This window comes from Suricata suricatta, chromosome 8 (genome assembly GCF_006229205.1).
Source record: "Suricata suricatta isolate VVHF042 chromosome 8, meerkat_22Aug2017_6uvM2_HiC, whole genome shotgun sequence".
In the NCBI taxonomy this organism is placed as follows: Eukaryota; Metazoa; Chordata; class Mammalia; order Carnivora; family Herpestidae; genus Suricata; species Suricata suricatta.
The window spans coordinates 39,369,579-39,388,210 of NC_043707.1; the positions used below are offsets into that span (position 1 = coordinate 39,369,579).

The window sequence follows — 18,632 nt, forward strand, 5'->3', positions numbered from 1 at the left end:
CGGTGCTGCACGTTTGTAAGCGGATCTCTCTGCCCCTCTAGCCAGAAAGAGCTCGTTCACAGAAAAGAGCCAGGGGCATTAGACACACCACGCCCAAGACTGCCATGCAGAAGTTTTAATTCAGAAAAGTCCAGAATCTTCCAGGGACAGGGAGACACAGCGTGTCTCGGGTGATCGGCGCGCTGGGCCACGCGGGCGGGGCGGACAGGTCGGGATCTGCGCTGGAGAGTGCTTTGGGGAGACCAGTCGGCCTGGAGGGGGCGTGGGGCGGGGCGGGCAGGTCCAGATCCGCACCGGATCCGCACCGGGGGCGGGGGGCGGAGCGGAGACGGCCGAGCCGGAGAGGGCGCGGGGCGGGGCGGGAGCTCACAGTGTCCCGGAGCTCACGGTGTCCCGGAGCCCCGAGCGCCGCCGCCCCGCCACAGCGCCCTGACCGCTCCGCGCAGACTTGGTAAGCCCGGCCTTTTTGTGTCTGCCTCCGTAGAGACGGGGGGAAAGCCATGGCGTGCTTCCCGCCACGCTAGATCCTTCATTCCCGTGTGGACGTGGCGGGAAGCCGACCGGCGACAGTTAGCAGTGGGAGGGAACCGGCACGGTGGCCGCAAGGAGCCGCCTTAGGTTCCGCCTGTGGTCGCGGCCGAGGAGCGGCCACCGGAGGGTCTCTGTCCCCGCCGCGGAGACGATGTGCAGGGCAGGCCGAAGAGGGCCGCGCCGGGTCGCCGATCCCCCTCCGCGGGGACGGGGACGAGGCGCGGGGCCGCCCCGGGGCTCCGGGAAGCTGGGAGACGAGGCGGGAGTGGGGGGTGTCCAGCAGCACTGGTCGTTCCTGTAGACCAGAAAGGGCACTGTCAGAACTGAGTCGTCGGAGCCCTGGGGAAAATCGGTGTCAGTAAGCTGCTGGCGACCGGCCAAGACGCCAAAGCCTGAAACCGGCCGCTCCCAGCCGTGGGAGGCGCCCTGGCCCCGCCGAGCCCCCTCTTCCTTCCCTTTCCTTTGAACCCCTCATCTTTTCAGGCACTCAGGCCGACATCTGTTCTCTCTTCTCAGCTCAGGCCAACCTCCTGTAAATTCCCTCTCTCACGTTTCCATTAAGCACCTCCAGAATCTATCTGTCTTTGGCCTCTTTGGTGAAGGGAGTCCGCAAACTTCTCTCCGCGGGCCAAATGGGGTTTCTGTCCCGTCCACAAGCTACCAACGGATCTGACGATTTTAAGAAAATCAAAGTAAAAATAGTACTATTGACACCTGAAATAACACGAATATCAAACCTAATTGACCGTAAATAAAAATGTATTGGGCCACGGCCACGCCCGTTTACTTAGGAGGTGTCCTGGGTAGCTGCTGTCCCGCTACAAGAGTGACAAAACATGGACCACAGCGGCCTAAAATATTTACCATCTGGCTCTTTACAAAACACAGTTGCCAGTTTTTATCGCTGCCCACTCTTTCCTTCCTTCCCTTCCATGCAAAAAGGGTCCCAGGGAACCTTGGAAAGGCAGACCCAGCACCAATAGGTGGTGAAGACTGGGAACTTGGCCTGGAGGAGGGTGGATGCCACCAGGATCCCTGCCGGGGTGGGGCTGGGGGGAGCACTTTGAAGGGAGCACGTTGCTCCCCACGTAAGAAGTGGGGTAGGGGTGGGTCAATTCCAATGGCAATGCTGGAATCTTTCTAGTGCTACTTCTTTTTCATTTTGTTTTTCTTCCCCCTTTCCTCAAATGTTGAGTATTCGGAATGCATTTCTTAAATTCCTTCACTGTATCCATTTACCTCACACCATTTTCTCCTCCGGTGGGGGTGCAGTGAGCTGTGGGGAAGCGCTGGCCTGCCAGCAGGAGATGTTCTCTCTTCAGCCTCTGCTCCTGTCTCTGGGCCTCCCCTCTCTGGAACCACCTCCCAACCCCCTCCAGCTCTACACATTTGGCAATTCCGTTTTAGTAATTTGGTAATTGTGTTTCTTTCTTTTGCTCTGGAAAAATTACCTCTGAGGAGAAATACAGAGGTTTGATTTTTTTTTTTCCCATGTATGGCTGATAGCAACAGTTTTCAGGAAGAAAAAAAATGGCCTAAATTATAGTCCTGGGTTAAGGAGGGGAAAAAAAGCAGAAAGACACTTTTAAGCTAGAAAAGCAAAGCAATTCGAATTGCGCAAGATAATGGGGCCGAGGAGCCTAGAGGCCTAGGGGAAGGTCACAAAGCCCTTGCTCTTCAGCCTGGAATCTTCTACCCTATATGTCACGTCTTCAAACTGACCTTCCTGTCATCTGACACATAAGTAAGACAGTGAGATTTTAGTCCTGATAAGGAAGGTTGTTGTGCAGAAACATCTGTTTCTAGGCTACGGTGTTCTAGTTTACTCCCAAACCCTGGACATTTTTCTTTCCTTAAAAAAAAAAAGTTATCTCTGGGAAAAAAACATTCCAACAACAGGACTGTTGGGAAAGAATCCATGTCCGGAAGAGTTCATTAAAACCAGCCTCTGGAAGGGTCTTTATACATGCTCCCACATACATGGGCTGCTGTGGGCTCAGCTAGGCTGACCGGCACCTGGAGACACTACCGTGAAAAGGCTGGGGGGCGGGGAGGGAGCGGGGGTAAGGAGCCCAAAGCTATGCCTGAGGGCTCAGGTCAGTCCGTTACACGTTAATTGTGAGCCCCAGCTCTGTGCTCCAGGACGCCAAATTAAGGGGTCAAAGCTAAATTGTAAACGTCACCGTCCAAACAAAAGATCCTCGTTACGACCTGAAGTTTCGTACAGCCTCAGAGAAAGGGTGTGGCTGGCAACTTTTCCAGAAAGCCTGCAGTTGACGTCTGGACCACCAGGGGGCCCTAAGTGCCGGCGAAAATGACCGATGGCAAAATAGAAAATATCCCTGAAGAAGTCTTTTGTAAGGAAAGCATAGCCCGGCACAGCGTTTGACCCTCCAGCTTCTCCCGGTGCGGCCACGGCTGAGGTTCAGCTCTGTCGATGCCAGGGGAGCTGGGTGAGAGCTCCCTTCCTGAGATCCACCTTTGTGGTTTAAAGGACCAGTTCCTCTGGCCGTTCTGGTAAGAAGTAGTGGCATCTGGAAGTAGAAGGAACAGACCAAGGATTGCAGAACAGGACCTGGAGGCAGAGGTTCTAGGGGTAGCTCTGCTGTCTCCATTCCCTTCTCTGGTCTCTCGTTTCCTCCCGTGTAAAATTAATGGTTCCTAACCTTCAATATGAAAGCTGCTTTTGAACATCCATGAAGCTCCCAGAACTCCCACCCCATACACAATAATGACTATGCATTTAGTTTTCTTCTAGAAAATGCAGCGGTCCCGGGAATTCAGTATTGCTTTAAAAAGAACTGACATTTCATTTATCATGGTAGCTTAGAAAATAGGAAATTATCGGAGCACCTGGGTGGTTCAGTGGGTTGAGCATCCGAGTTCAGCCCAGGTCAGGACCTCACGGTTCATGTGTTCAGGCCCCACATGGGGCTCTGTGTTGATGGCTCAGAGCCTGGAGCCTGCTTCACATTCTGTGTTTCCATCTCTCTCTGCCCCTCCCCTGCTCCTGCTCTCTCTCTCTCTCTGAAAAATAAATTTAAAAAATTGTCTTAAATATTAAAAAAGAACACAGGAAATTATTTAATCTCCAGACAGTGCTTGGTGCACATTGGATTTGTGGATATGTAGTTACACATATGTTTACCCACAGGTTCTAGAAACATCAGCAAGCCCTGCCACTCTCACTCTCATCTAGACAGTCTACTGCTTTTAGACACACCCATGTGCTCCATGTGTACCCTCACTAGATTTCACCCGGGACAAACATGTGAGCTCACATGGGAGGGGGGAAGCTCATGGAATGTGACCTTCAGGGTTTGTCTTAGGGTCTTCTGCCCCCTAAAAAAACGACCTACTCTTTTAGGAAACTGCTGTGCCCCAAAAGGTATGAGATTCTCTGGAGTGTTCTCCAGCATCCAGCCCTTGTCTGAACCCTGACTTTTGTTCTCTCAAGGCAAAAATGTCCAGCCCTACTGAGACAGAGCGGTGCATCGAGTCTCTGATCGCTGTTTTCCAGAAGCATGCTGGAAAGGACGGTAACAGCAGCAAGCTCTCCAAGACGGAGTTCCTGACCTTCATGAACAGAGAGCTGGCCGCCTTCACAAAGGTACTGCTCCCAGCCCCTCCCCCCACACCACCCAAAACGAGACCCTGGCTGAATGGCCGGGAGAGAGGGCCCAACAGGTGGCTTCAGTTCTGAGTAACCATTAAAGGACCTTTTCTCTTCCTTATATAAGGTGTATCATAAAGATCAAAGTTCTCCGACCACATGACCCAGGGAATGGTGATATGTTTCTTTCATTTAGGGAAGGAGCATATGAAATGGTAATTGGTGTAATAGGATAGTTTTCAAATGTTATTCCTCCATCCCAAAGCTCTGGGGAAGCCCTGTCCCGTAGAACTTTCTGTGGTGATGGAAATAATGTTCAGTATCTATCTGCACACTCCGATATGGTAGCCACCAGGCACAGGTTACGCTTAAGGACTGACTTTCTAAGTCCCTGATTTATACAACCAGTGTAACTAACCAGTGGCTATAAGGGGGCGGGGGGGGGGGCGGGACAGGGGGTGCTCAGAGGAGCAGAAGATGGGGCAGATCAGGGCCTTGCATCCTCTTTCCACCTCAAATCGCTTCACTTCTGTGCAGTTTGTACACTGGAGTTGCAGGTGACACTTGAAAAAGTGTGCCACTGCTTTTATAAAATTGAACAACCCCTGACTGCCACACAGAAACTTTGGATTGGGAGCCAAAAAACTTGGGTTCGAGGCACAGGTCTTCTTTTGAGGCAAGTCACTTCACCTGTTTGAGTCTGTCCCCGTGTCTGGGAAGAGGGAATGTTACCCCTAGCCTGTACCTCACACTCTTGTGAGAATCAAGTGTGGCAACATAATTGTAAGTATCTTAGAAAGTGCAATGTAAAAAAAAAGAAAGAAAAACGTGCACTGTAAGGTACCGTTAGAAGTATCATTATTATGATTATTATTATCTTTACAGAACCAGAAGGACCCTGGTGTCCTTGACCGCATGATGAAGAAACTGGACACCAACTCTGATGGGCAGCTAGATTTCCAAGAATTTCTCAATCTTATTGGCGGCTTGGCCATCGCTTGCCATGAGTCGTTTTTAAAGTCTTCCCATTTCCAGAAGTAAATCTGAGGGGGGGCCCTTGAGCCTGGCCTCCAGACCACCCCCTTTCCTTCAAAACAGCCTCCCCATCATCGTCTCCTCATCACATCCTACATGTACCATGAGACCAGAGCATCTACTACCCCATTCAGGCCAGTCCTGTTGGTAGCAAATAAAGCAATGGCGTTTTCTAAAACCTATGCCAGAGTCAGCACGTTTGTTCCAGGGAGGAAGAAGCAGGGGAGGGATGGGACTAGCTGAGTTCCCAGAGCTGCACAGCAAATAGTGAAAATACAGCTTGGGTGTATTTGTAATTATGACTCACAGTACCAGCAGAATCATTCCAGATCACTCAGCCTGATGCAGAGATGTCACTTGTTACTCAGTAAGTATTCACCCCTCCTACAGGCACTGTCACAGGCTCTGAGGATACAGTCCACAAGACAGACAAGGTCCCGCACTGGCTGAGCTGACTTTCGGGGGCTGGGGGGCGGGGGGAGTGAAGCGAGGAGAGGCAATGAATGAATAAGCAAACAAGACTACTAGATAAATCCTATGGAGGGAAGACTAGAAGGTGGTGTGTTACAGGTTACGGGGGCTAGGGAGGGCATTCTTCTGAGGTCTCGTGAGGGCTGACATCTGAAGGATGAGAGGGAGCAAACATTGGGAAAGATGGAGGAGGAACTTTGATGAGAAGGAACACCAAGGGCAAAGGTCCTAAAATGAGAAGAAGCAGGATGCTGGAGGGATGGAAAGGAGGCCAATATGGTCAAGGTCTTTGTGTCTGGATGTGGGTTTCCTTATTTACGTTGGACTTGGGCCCCTGTCAGCATTAGTCTTAATTTTCTAAGCGCTCTGATAAAGCAGCAGGGAAAGAGCCTAGAAAGGGACAGGAAGGCTCATCCAAAAAACAATAAAGAGAAGCGTGTTTTTGCATCCCTAAGCAGCACAGGTGAAAGTGATTGTTTCCAGAGACCCTCCGATTCCTTACCCATCTGCATGCATTTTGACTTCTTAGTAAGGATCTCTCTGGATCACAGTTGCTTCCTTCATATTAATAGAATGAATCAGACCATTTCTGGGACTGTTTGGCTCTGACATCCCAGAATGAAGAGCAGTACCCTGAGCTGGCAAGTCTCAATACAGGTATTGGGGCACCTGGGTGTCTCAGTTGGTTGAGTGCCTGACTCTGGCTCAGGTCATGAAGTGCACAGCCCACTTCAGATCTTCTGACCCCCCCGACCTCCTCTCCCCCGCACGCACTGTCTCAAAAATAAACATTTGAAAAATAATAATACTTGGGACGCCTGGGGGCCAGTCAAGTGTCCAACTTCTGCTCAGGTCCTGATCTTCTGGTTCATGAGTTCCAGCCTGGTGTCAGGCTCTGTGTGGAGGGCTCAGAGCCTGGAGTCTAATTTGGATTCTGTGTCTCCCTCTCTCTCTTCTCCCACCCCAGTCTCTCTTTCTCTCTCAAAAATAAACATTAAAAAAATCTTTAAAAAAAAAACAGGTATCTTTCACGTACTCAAGTATTGAACAAAGACTGACTTACAATGTGTAAATCTGTTCTGTGTATCTGTATGCATTCCCAGAGTGATTAAGGCAGACAAGGTTCTTGTCCTCAAGAAACTTGCACTCAGGTTCATCGTACCCCAAACTGAGTTTCCCATGCTCCCCGGCCCCCAGCAGGCCTTTCCTCCACTGCCCCCCCCCGCTCAGGAAATGGCACCTCCATCCACCTAGCCACCCTGCCCAGACACATGGGAGTCACTCCTCACATCCACCCAAACCCTCAAGTTCATCCAATGCACCAAGATATCGCTCAGACCCGCTCTAGCCTTTCCCTGACCCAGGTACACGGCCTCTGTCGATACTGCAGCACCTTCTCAGTGGCCCTTCCCCTCTCCAGACTCTCCTTCCTGAAGCCTCTGATGCAGTTGCCTCCAGCTTAAAGCCTTTCAGCAGACCTTGCCCCCCGGGCTCTTGGGCATGTGAGGGGCACAAGCACCCCCACCTCACTTGCTGACCTCCCCAGCTTTGCCCTCACAGGAGCACCTTCCACAGTCCAGCCATCAGGACCCTCCCATCCCTCCACACACTGGGCTGCTCTCACTTTTTAGCCTGAGCTCTCCGCCTGTAGCTCTGCCCCACCCTCCCCACACCCATTCCCAGGTATGGTTTCACTTTACCCCTCGCTTCCCAGCCTGCATAGTTTTTTCCTCCAGGAAACTGCAAAACTCCGAGTAGGAACGAGGGGTCCCTTCCACGTAGGATCATGCTCGTTCTTCCCCTTTCATGGCACTCAAACTAATTGGTCTCTACACTGTGTCTTTCCTGGGTAAGCTCCAAACTGATGGCTTTGACCTATATGTTCATGACTTACGTTTATATATCCCCAGCCCAAATCTATCTCTAGAATTCTCAAGTCCACGTGATTTACTGGCCAGGCAACCGCTCAGGTGGTGGTATTAGCATCACACAGTGTTTTATGCAGATACTGGGACTCTCCTAACATTGGGCTCTCTGCAATGGCAACAAGAGGTTGGTACAAAATTATTACAGAGCTGTAGACACTGCAGTTAGTTCTATGCACTTACGGTTTAATACTTGCATTTCTCTTGGTGGTGCCACATACAGTCTGTAAGTGTGTGTGCAAGTTTTGGTATATTTTAACTTTTATAATAGATTTTCATACACTTTATGCAGTAAGTACTAAAATAGACTAGTATTTACATATATTTTATGCACTTGTGACATACCTCTTAATGTTTTTGATATTTCGGCTATGTAGTTCATGAGTTTTTTCAAATTGTTGCAAATATTTTTTTTAAATTCCAATATATTTATTGAAAAAACTCACATGTAAGTGGACCCGTACAGTGCAAACCTGTGTTATTCAAGGCTCAACTCTACATCTTCCTCCCAGAACCCGATCATGTTGTTTCATTCCTGATTTCAGTGAATTACACCACCATCCACCGTCCAAACTAGGAACCTGGAGATAATGCTAGACTTCTCATTCTCACAACTACATCCAGGCCTCCTGTCTTGGTTTTACTTCTTGCCTATGTACCCCTTCTTCTCTACGCTCATTGCTTTATTTCAGACTTTCTTGTAACTGACTCATGTAGCCATCTCCCGATTCTCTGTAAAAAAAATTGCTGACTATGACCAAAGAGCCACAAATGTCCAAGGCTAATGGATAATTCTAGGGGAGCCCCCATCAGTGAAATCATGTGTTCACTAAGAACGTATTTGTGGTTGTTCCCAAACCTGCTTATATTAATTATACATGTTCCTTGTAATCTGAAATTTAATTAAATAGTCTACAAATCAATAAAATATGGGCATAGATAGTTGTTTTGTGAAGGCCAAATTAAATTCTTTTCAAAAACTTGATTCGGGAAATATACTGAAGATCACTGTAGTTGATGTCGTTGTATCTGAGAAAACCATAAACAAATGAGGAAAAGAAACCGGTAAAAATCTAGAAGCGTCTTTCACTCAGATTGCCCCATAAGTATCTTTAAATTCTCCATTAAAAAAAAAAAAAACTAAAAATTGGGATGCCTGGGTGGCTCAGTCAGTTGAGCGTCCCACTTCAGCTCAGGTCATGATCTCACGGTTCTGAGTTTGAGCCCCGCGTCGGGCTCTGTGCTGACAGCTCAGAGCCTGGAATCTCCTTCACATTCTGTGTCTCCCTCTCTCTCTCTGCCCCTTTCCTGCTCATGCTCTGTCTCTGTCTCTCAAAAAATAAAATAAAATGTTTTAAAAAAAAAACTAAAAATCATTATAAATGTGATTTACACAAGAAAGGCAACATAGCAAAATCCTGGTAAAAGTGCATGTTTTAAGTAAATATTTGAGATCTTGTTACTTCTATAAATACCCATTTGGACTGATTTCTTTTCATCAGCTAATTACTGGTCCCTCCCCTTTGGAAAAGACAGCCTCTACTATTTTGCAATGAACTCTTGTTGGGGGCCACCGAGTTTTGGCTGCCTCAGGCAAGGATATATCGCTCTCCAGGGAGCAACCAGAAAAACAAGATTTACATCTGGAGGCTAGGAGAGTGCATTTCCTGGTCCAGGATTCAGAGACAGTCATACTGAGCCAGACGAAAAAAGCCAAAATGAACAAAAGATCAAACCGCATTTTGGATGATGCAGCGCTAAGCTTCCCCTCCCCAGCATTGCAGCGCAAGTCTGGGCGCTTCTTTTTGATGCTGTGTCTGGAGTTTCAGTTTCGGTTTCCCCTTTCTCTAATATTCATTTGACTCTGTTACCTGGCAGCCGACCTGGGCCAGTTCCCCGCCCCAAACCCTATATAAGAGTATTATTTTCTTAATAAAGGAGGGGCTTGATCAGGAATCGCTTGTCTTGCCTCACTCTCTGTGCGTCCCCTTCCTGCCCTATTTCTCTCTCCCTCCCTCAGGAAAGAACCCGCAGGATTTACCGCCCTGCTGGCTGAGACAGGACCCAACAAGTGCCGCCCCAACATGGGGTGGTGACGGGACCCGACAAACTCTCTTACTCTTCTCCTTGTCCTTAGTTTGACTTCTTCCACCTTTTTCCACCCTGTGACCAAAGAGGTTTAAAGGCAGATTTGATGGTGTCACACCCGTGGGAAAATGGCATTGCTTCCTCTCAACATGCAGGATAGAAACCAGACTTGTCTTAGGACACTCAAGAATCATCATGGTCTGGTGGCTGCCTGCCTCCAATCTCTGCCTGCTCTCACCATGACTGCTTTCCCCTAGCCTTGGCAAACACTTCTGAACCAACAGCAAAGTTTTATGCCTCTGCACCTTCATAACCTCTTCCTCTGCTCAGAAGGCCCATTGCCCCCTTTCCACCTCTTCCTACTTGTCCTCTAGAGCAGCCCAAGTGTTGTCTCCCTTGGGAAGTCTTCCCTACCCACCCACAGCACTGGTCTTAATGTTCTTATTCTACGCTCTCTGGTTTACCTCTCTCATAGCACTTACCATGCTATATTGCAATGGTGCCTCTACTTGTCTGTCTTCCCTAACTTGACTTTGAACTCAAGAACGAGGACCTTGTTAAAAGCACCCTGACACCACTGGTGCTTAATGTGGGGCCCAGCATACAGAGTAGCACTCTTTATCCATGGTTTCAGTTACCTGCGGTCCAGAAGCACATGATCCTCCTTCTGACACACCATCAGAAGGTCAATGGCAGCCCAACACTTCGTCACAAGGCCTGCGTCAGTCACCTCATTTCATCTCCTCATGCAGGCATTGTATCATCTCACATCATCACAAGAAGGGTGAGTATAATATAAGAAGATATTTTGAGAGGTCACATTCACATGTATTGTTGTAACTCTCCTATTTTATTATTGTTGTTAGTATCTTATTGTGCCTTATTTATAAGTTTAGGCTTATCAAAGATAGGTATGTTTGGGAAAACATGGTTTCAACATCCCTGGGGGGTCTTGGAACACGCCCTGCACAGATATAAGGGGACTACTGTAGAAGAGCTGAAAAAATAGATAATGCTATAAAATCAGATTTGGGGAGCTTTATCAGTCAGTATCCCCACAGAAAACACATACTCAAAGGGTCACTAAAGAAAGTTGAATAAAGAAGATATCACAGAGGTGTGGGCAGGGATAAGAGAAGCAATAATGGATAGCAAAGCACCCAGGGCTAGAAAGTTAAGAAGCTGTTTCCATCACCAGGCCTGACTGGGAAAGGCCAGGGACCAGTTACTGGAAGTCTGCAAGAGCCACAGGTAAGAGAGAGGGGTCCCCCCAAGATGTTGTGGCCGTAGGTATAGAAATGCAGCCGCTGTCTGAGCACAGAAAGCAGGAAGGAGCCAGGGGAATAAATACCAATTTCTTTCTCTTTTCACCTTCTGATCTCTTGCCAGTGTCTTCCACAGGACAACCCAGCCTGAAGACTAAGCAGGGCAGAGAAGCGTAGACAGTGAATCTGGAGGGCCAGAGAGGACATCCAATACATTGTAGAACAGGGACATCAGCTTTTCTCTACCACACGGTTACTCCTGCCACAGAAAGACACAGAGGATAAATGCACATAGATTTTATTTACATCTTTTATTTAGTGCACACTAATGCACATAGATTTTTTTTGGAAATACTTTTTTTTAATAGTTTATTTATTTTTGAGACAGAGAGAGACAGAGACCAAGTGCAGTAGGGCAGAGAGAGAGGGAGACACAGATCTGAAACAGGCTTCAGGCTCTGAGCTGTCAGCATAGACCCCAATGCGGGGCTCGAACCCACAAACTGTGAGATCATGACCTGAGCCGAAATCAGACGGTTAACCGACTGAGCCACCCAGGCACCCAGAAATATTCTTAATTTATTGAATTCTTTTTAATTTTATATTGTGTTTAAATATACATAATATGACATTTAATGTTTTAACCATTTTTAAATATACAGTTCAAAAGCATTAAGTACAAATATTCACATTGTTGAATGTGAATTCACCATCCATCTCCAAAACTTTTTCATTTTCCTCAACTGAAACTCTGTCCACATTAAAGAATATTTCCTCATCCCCCACTTCTCCCATTTCTGGCAACCAACATTCTACCTTCTATCTTTATGAATCTGATTACCACAGCTACCTCATATAAGCAAAATCAGACAATATTCGTCCTTTTACACTTGGCTTATTTTATTTAGCATAATGTCCTCAAGATTCATCCATATTGTGGGGTATGTCAGAAGTTCCTTTTCAAGGCTACATAATATTCCATTGTGTGTGTATACCTCATTTTGTATATCCATTCATCCATCAATGGACACTTTGAATGTTTCCATCTTTTGGTAATTGTGAATAGTGCTGCTGTGAACATGGGTGTACAAATATCTGCTCATGCCCCCATTTTCAATTACTTTGGATGCATATCTAGAAGTAGAATAGCTGTATTTTTTTGGATCCACCATACTACTTTCATAGCAGCTGCACCACTTTACATGCTCCCCAGCAATGCATAAAGGTTCTGATTTCTCCACATCCTTGCCAACACTTGTTATTTTTCTGTTTAAGTTAACAGTCATCCCAATGGGCATGAAGTGGTATCTCATTATTTTGATCTGCATTTCCTCAATAGTTAGTGATGTTAAGCATCTTTTCATGTAATTCTTAGCCATGTTTATATATTCATTGGAAAAATCTATTTGAGTCCTTTGCCCAATTTTTTCCAGCTTTATTGAGGTATATTAATATAGAAAAACTATTTGATTTATGTATATAATTTGGTGACTTTTCTCACTTTTTAATCAGGTCAGTTTTTTGTTGTTGTTCTTGTTATTAAGTTGTAGGAGTTCTTTATATATTGTAAATAATAATCCCTTACCAAATGCATGATTTGCAAAATTTGCTCACATTTTATAGGTTGCCTTTTCACTCTATTGAAAATGTCCTTTGATGCACAAAAGTTTTTAATTTTGATGAAGCCCAATTTCTTTTTTTTTCTTTTATTGCTTGTGATTTTGCTGTCATATCCAAGAAATCATTACCAAATTCAATGTTGATTCTTTTTTATGTTTTTATTTTTATTTAATTTATTTTATTTATTCTTTTTTTAATAAAAAAAGAAAAAAATTAAGCCCAAATCCATCTCTTTTGATGGAAACCTGGACCACGATGCTAGGACTTCTGTCAAGATTGGAGATGGAGCAGGTGCGGCAAGCCCTATTGCAAACAACACTAGATGAAATGAAAACCCTTCCCCATAAAACTTTAAATACTTGGTTCATCAAAAGGCATATCCAGATGCCAAAAGCAAAAAGGGAACTCAGAGATGTAACAGGAAGTGAGCCCTCACCTGAAGGAGACAACTACTAAAAAGCTGCACTGTCCCTGAGACTGAAAAACTCAGCCTACCATCCTAGACAGCACTCAGAAAGAGCCCCAAGGTCTGGGGAACAAAATCATCAGAGAAATCAGAGCGCCACACCTGTGTTTCCTAAAGTTGTAAGACTCAAACACACACAGCTCCCTGGTACCAAATCCCTAGGCTAAGAAATTATCTAAAAAGTGCTCTGGGTCAGTGCACCATAAATGCAAACCACCTCCCAACCACTTGGAGGATTTCTACAGAAGATAAATCCTGCTAAAACGGAGTCACAGACAAACATTACATTGCCCACAAGGGACCATCAACTATGCAACAGGGGAGACTTTGCACCCACGTAATGAGAGTTGGACAGGACTTAAATATGTGGGTATTTAAAATATTCAAATAAATAAAGCAAAAAATAGTACGCATAAAAAAAGAACCAAAGAGAGCTTTTATAAATGAATATAGTCATGCAAATATATAAAGATGGTGAAGCTGGGCATTCCCCCAACAATTCATGGCCCAGCTCCAGTGTTGGGAGGGAGGCTCTTTCCCCGCCCACTGCACCTTGGGAAGACCTCAGTGCCTCACCGCCCCACCCATCTCACAATGACCATATTGTACTGTCCATGAACCTGGTGAGAGATGTACTGGGAATTCTGGCAGAAAGACAGCAGGTGGGGACCATACCTGTGCCTGGGCAGTGATAATCTCTGCTTTGTTTCTCTGCCCTCCCTAATCCCCTAAATCTCCCAAGTCGCTGTGGAGAAAGCATTGCTACACAACTGCAGCCAAGAAAGAAAACCCTGGATGGGAAAGGCAAGTCTGCTCTGGCTGGGAACTGCGTTCTGAGTGATCTCAGGCCCCTGAGCACAGGCTGTTAGGGCAGAGAAGCAATGGTAATCCCGAACCCAAACCCTACCTCTCTCGGCTAAGAACCTTCGCAGAGAGAAGTGCTCCTGTTACCAGATTTGTATTTTATGCCCACAGTGACTCAGTGTCAATACTGTCATTACCCATGACCTGTGGAGTCACCAGGGTTTCTGGAAGGAACGCAAAACAAAGACAACGACACAGGAACTTGCCAAGTCCAGTCCATAAAGAGATTAACTTCTGGAAGAGGAAGAAAAGCAACGGTGTGCGTCGGGGAAGGTGTAAATTAGCAGTAACCAGGCAGCAGGGCTCCTTCATCAATGCTGGTTCACCTGCTCCCCATTTCCTAACCACTAAACCTCCTCAACCTGCTTGCAATCGGGCTACTCTCTCCTCCCATGGCTCAAATTGCTTTCCCCGAGGCCAGACAACTCCTTACTGTATTAGCAAATCCAATAGCCAGCTCTCCACCTTCACAGTCCTCCACTCAGCTCGCAGCTCTGTGGGACACTGGTGACTGCTCCCTTGTCAACGGAAGCCAGCCCCTCCCCGGATTCTCCCCTTGGTCTCAGAATATGCGGGGTCTGGTCTCGGACACCACACACCAGTCCTGTGATCTTGAGTAAGTTCTCCAACTCTCTCCCTCTTTAGCAAGAAAGTAGAGAGGACACCATCTACCCTACCATCCAACAGAGTGATTATAAGACTGGAGGGAAATAATGAGTGTGAAAGTGTGTTTTAAAAAAATTTTTTTAATATTTGTTTATTTGTTTTTGAGAGACAGAAAGAGACAGCGCGAGCAGGGGAGGGTCAGAGAGAGAGGGAGACACAGAATCTGAAGCAGGCCCCACCCAGGCTCTGAGCTAGCTGTCAGCACAGAGCCTGACGCAGGGCTCAAACCCATGAACCTAACCGTGAGATCATGACCTTAGCCGAAGGCTTAACCAACTGAGCTACCCAGGCGCCCTGTGTGTGAAAGTGTGTTTAAAAAGGGAATGCTAGGCACAAATGACTGTTTTTATCACCTGTTCCATTTTTCTCTTTATCATGGAAAATGTCTACAAAACCAGAACAGTATAATCTGACTCCTGAATGCTATTTTGTTTAATTTATAGCCCTATAAGCTGCCATCTCAACACTGGATTGCCCTGAAGTAAATCACAGACAACATACTTTACCCATAAATAGTTCAATATAGACCTCTAAAGGACAAGGCTCTTTTATTATTAAGATATAATCAACGTATACCTAAAAAATTAATAAGGATTCCATAATATCCAATGTTCAAACGTCCTCCAGTTACTCATAAAGGTATCTTTTTAGTTTGAATAAATTAGAATAAAATAAGGTCCCCTTAGTGCAACTGATTGATCTGTATCTTCCGGCTCTTTTAATCTGTGGTTTCTCTCTCTCCCTTTTCTTGTCTGTTCCTTGCTATTTATTTATTGAAGAAACAAGATCATTTGTCTTGCAGGATCCCCGTAGATGTACTTTAGAGCTGATGTGTCTTTCGTCAGGATACATGTAACATGTTTGCTTCTCCTTTTGTCAGGTCATTGATGTTTACTGATGCTCATGATCCTAATCCATTATTTCATTAGGAGATGCAAAATCAAAATATTTTATTCTATTTTCTTCATTGTTATGATACTTTTATAAAGAGAAACTTCTCTTCCCCAACTATTTGGTTATCCTAAAGAACAGTTTACATTGGAAAAGTAGGGCAAATCAATTCTTTCCTTTTATTTACTAGTTTTCAAAGTAACCGCTGATTCCCGTGTCATATTGTGACTTATAAGGAGAAATAGATATTTGGTCTCTGTCCCCATTTCTGGTAGAGTTACTAAAACTCTTGGGATTAGTCTTTTGTTATGTTAACGAGGTGACTTTTGGAAAGACCCTGAGGTTGGGGCTGGTTACCAAGGGAACCAACCATGTGGTAGAACAGTTGGAACTTTCCATCCAAATCCCTGACCTCCAAAGATAGGAGAGAGGCTAGAGGCTGAATTTGGTCACCAAAGGCCAATGATGTAATCAGTCATGGCTCTGTAATGAAGCTTCTGCCAAACCCCAGAAAGACAGGGTTCAGAGAGCTTCCGGATTGCTGAACAGATAAGGGGAGGGTGGCACTCCCAGAGGGCGTGGAAGCTCCAAGTCTCTTCCCACGTACTTCACCAAATGTATCCCAGCCATCTAGCTGTTCCTGATTTATATCCTTTTATAATAAACCAGCAGTCTAGTAAATACAATGTTCCTCTGAGTTTTGTGAGCCACTGTACACTCTAGGAAATTAATCAAACCCGAGGAGGGGGCTGTTGGAACTTCCAATCTACAGCCAGTTGGTCAGAAGGGCAGGTGGCACTCTAGACTTTCAACTTGGCTCTGAAGTTGGGGTTGGGCAGTCTTGCAGGACTGAACTGTTAGTCTGTGGGATCCCACACCACCACCAGGGAGAGGGTCAGAATGCAGTTAAGTTGTAGGACACCCAGCTGGTATCAGAGAATTCCCTGGTGGTATGGCAGAAAAAAACCCACACACTGTAGTTGGTGTCAGAATCAGTACCTAGCATTCTCTAAAAGTGAGCAATGAGACCACTTTGTTGTTTAATTTCATTGTTACTTGCGGATTTAAGCATATTTAATGTGTTTCAGTTATGTTCTTAGTGCTCATACTATTCCACATTTGGCTAATAGAAGCTCCATTGAGTTGGGTCCTAAGCCCTTTGGACATGACCCCAGTAGTCTTTGATGATTTCCTTGTTTTCTGGTAGAAAATGTTCCTGGCTCATCTGGTACATTTCCTGCACCAGAGCTTTCTTCAGGGACCCTTTTTTCATTTTAGCAACCCCTTTCATCCTTTGTTTCCTTCACCAGTTCTTCTTCTTGTGCCTTCACTATGGTCATTGCCAGGCTCAGTCTCTGACCAACTCCTCTTGTGTCCCTATCATCTCTACCATCAGTGAAAGTCTAACCAGTCATACTTCAACTAGCACTCCATGCTGGTCTATATTTCTACATTCCCAACAAGAATCAGCTCTTCAACCTGGTTTGCAAGGCCTTCCACTGCCTCTGCACCTTTGATATTCCTCCCTTCACATGGAATTCCATTTGGCATAAATTAAATTTATTGCATGTCTTCTATGTCCTAAGTGTTGTACCCTAACTGTTGATATTGATAGTAATAATGGTAATAGCTAATAACTTATGAAGCACTTATCAAATCTATACACCACATAAGAGTTTTACATACATTCTCTACTGATTCCTTTAATAATCCTATAACATAAGCTCAGTTATTAACTCCTAACTTATAGAGACAGAATCAGAACTTTTCCCAGGTCTCACAGCAAATAGGAAAGAGACAAGGCCAGGCTGGCCTCACTCAAGGGGGTAGTTAATATTATGTGTCAACTTGACTGGGCAAAGGGATGCCCCAAGAGCTGGTAATACATGATTTCTGGGTGTGTGTGTGAGTAGATTTCCAGAAGAGATTAACATTTGAATTAATAGAATGAGTAAAGCAAATGGTCCTCCCCAATGTGGAGTGCATCATCCAATCTGTCGAGATCCCGAATAGAATAAAAAGGCAGAGGAGGGGTGAAATCTGTCCTCTCTCTGTTAGAGCTAAAACCGCCATCTTCTCCTGCCCTCGGACATCAACATCTGCTTCTTGAGCTTGCAGACTCAGATGGGGACTTATGTCATCAGCCCTCTAGATTCTCAGGCCTTTGGGTTTGGCCTGAATTACACCCCAGCTCTCCTGGTTCAGGGGACAGCAGGTGATGGGTCTGCTCGGCCTCCATTACCTCATGAGCCAATCCCTACAATACACCTCCCATCTGTTTCTCGGGAGAACCCCACATCTTATCCTGACCACTACATCACCCATCATTTCTCACCTCTCTGGCCCAATCCCATGTATTCTACAGACTCTACTCAGTCCTCATGTCTTCCAAAAGCACCCACACCCACTCTGATCAGCACGGCTCTCCCCTTCCTTGAACTCCTGCACCACCAAGAAGCACGTCACAGCACACTGCCATGAGCTGTCTTTCATTCCAGCTGCAGATTCTGCTTCCCGGGGCCTGCAGTACAGCCAGAGATTCTGCATTTCTGACAAGCTCCCAAGTGACACCCTTCTTGCTGGTCCACTTACCACACTTTATGTAACCAGGATTTAGTAGACATATCCGTATACCTTCATCGAGTATATTTACCAAAATATGATCAATTTTGCTCATATTGCTCTGATTGCTCCTCTTTCTTTATATTCTGTATTTTCCATTTTTTGTATCAGTGGTTACAGATCACTTTTATAATCTGAAAAACATAGTGTTAAACTTTCAATGTTCTTTACAGCATTCAAAATAAAGTCCAGTTTTCTGCCCTCAGCACTGGAGGCTCTTTGTGATCTGGCCCTTCAAGGATTCCATGTCCTGACCTCCTGCAACCTCCTAACACACTCCACATGTAATTACCAAACCTTCCAGATCATCTGTTATTTCTCCAGATGCTTCTCCCTTACTCTCTCGTTCCCGGACCTTCCTCACCTGGACAGCTCGGACTCCTCCTTCAGATTAGCCTGAAGGGGCTCCCCCTGCAGGAACCCCCTCTACCCCCCTCCCCACCTCTGCTCTCTGCTCTGCACTCCAGCAACAACCAAGAGCCCCTGGCCATGATGTCTTTCATCTTGAAGATGAAGAAACAGATTCAGAGAGGTTAAGTGACTTGCCATAGGTCTCAAAGCTAAAACATGGGGAA

At 45.9% G+C, this 18,632-nt stretch overlaps 2 protein-coding genes across 2 annotated transcripts in view; one reads left to right on the forward strand and one right to left on the reverse strand.

Moving 5' to 3' along the window:
* The first annotated feature begins 350 nt into the window (after positions 1 to 350).
* Positions 351 to 5,361, forward strand: S100A11 (S100 calcium binding protein A11). Its single transcript, XM_029948813.1, has 3 exons — positions 351 to 451; positions 3,989 to 4,141; positions 5,030 to 5,361. Exons 2-3 carry the CDS (start codon positions 3,995 to 3,997, stop codon positions 5,183 to 5,185), a joined length of 303 nt encoding a protein of 100 aa, XP_029804673.1. The 5' UTR covers positions 351 to 451; positions 3,989 to 3,994; the 3' UTR covers positions 5,186 to 5,361.
* GPX4 (glutathione peroxidase 4) overlaps positions 358 to 18,632 on the reverse strand; it is a 24,774-nt gene continuing 6,499 nt past the window's right edge. Inside the window, 2 exon segments of the mRNA XM_029945777.1 lie at positions 358 to 826; positions 11,035 to 11,187. The gene's annotated coding sequence lies outside the window, so the exon portion shown is untranslated.

Coding starts and splice junctions, on each gene's coding strand:
- S100A11 (XM_029948813.1), top strand. CDS start 3,995: ATGTCCAGCCCTACTGAGACAGAGCGGTGCATCGAGTCTCTGATCGCT. Junction 4,142..5,029: donor AGCTGGCCGCCTTCACAAAG/GTACTGCTCCCA, acceptor TTATCTTTACAG/AACCAGAAGGACCCTGGTGT.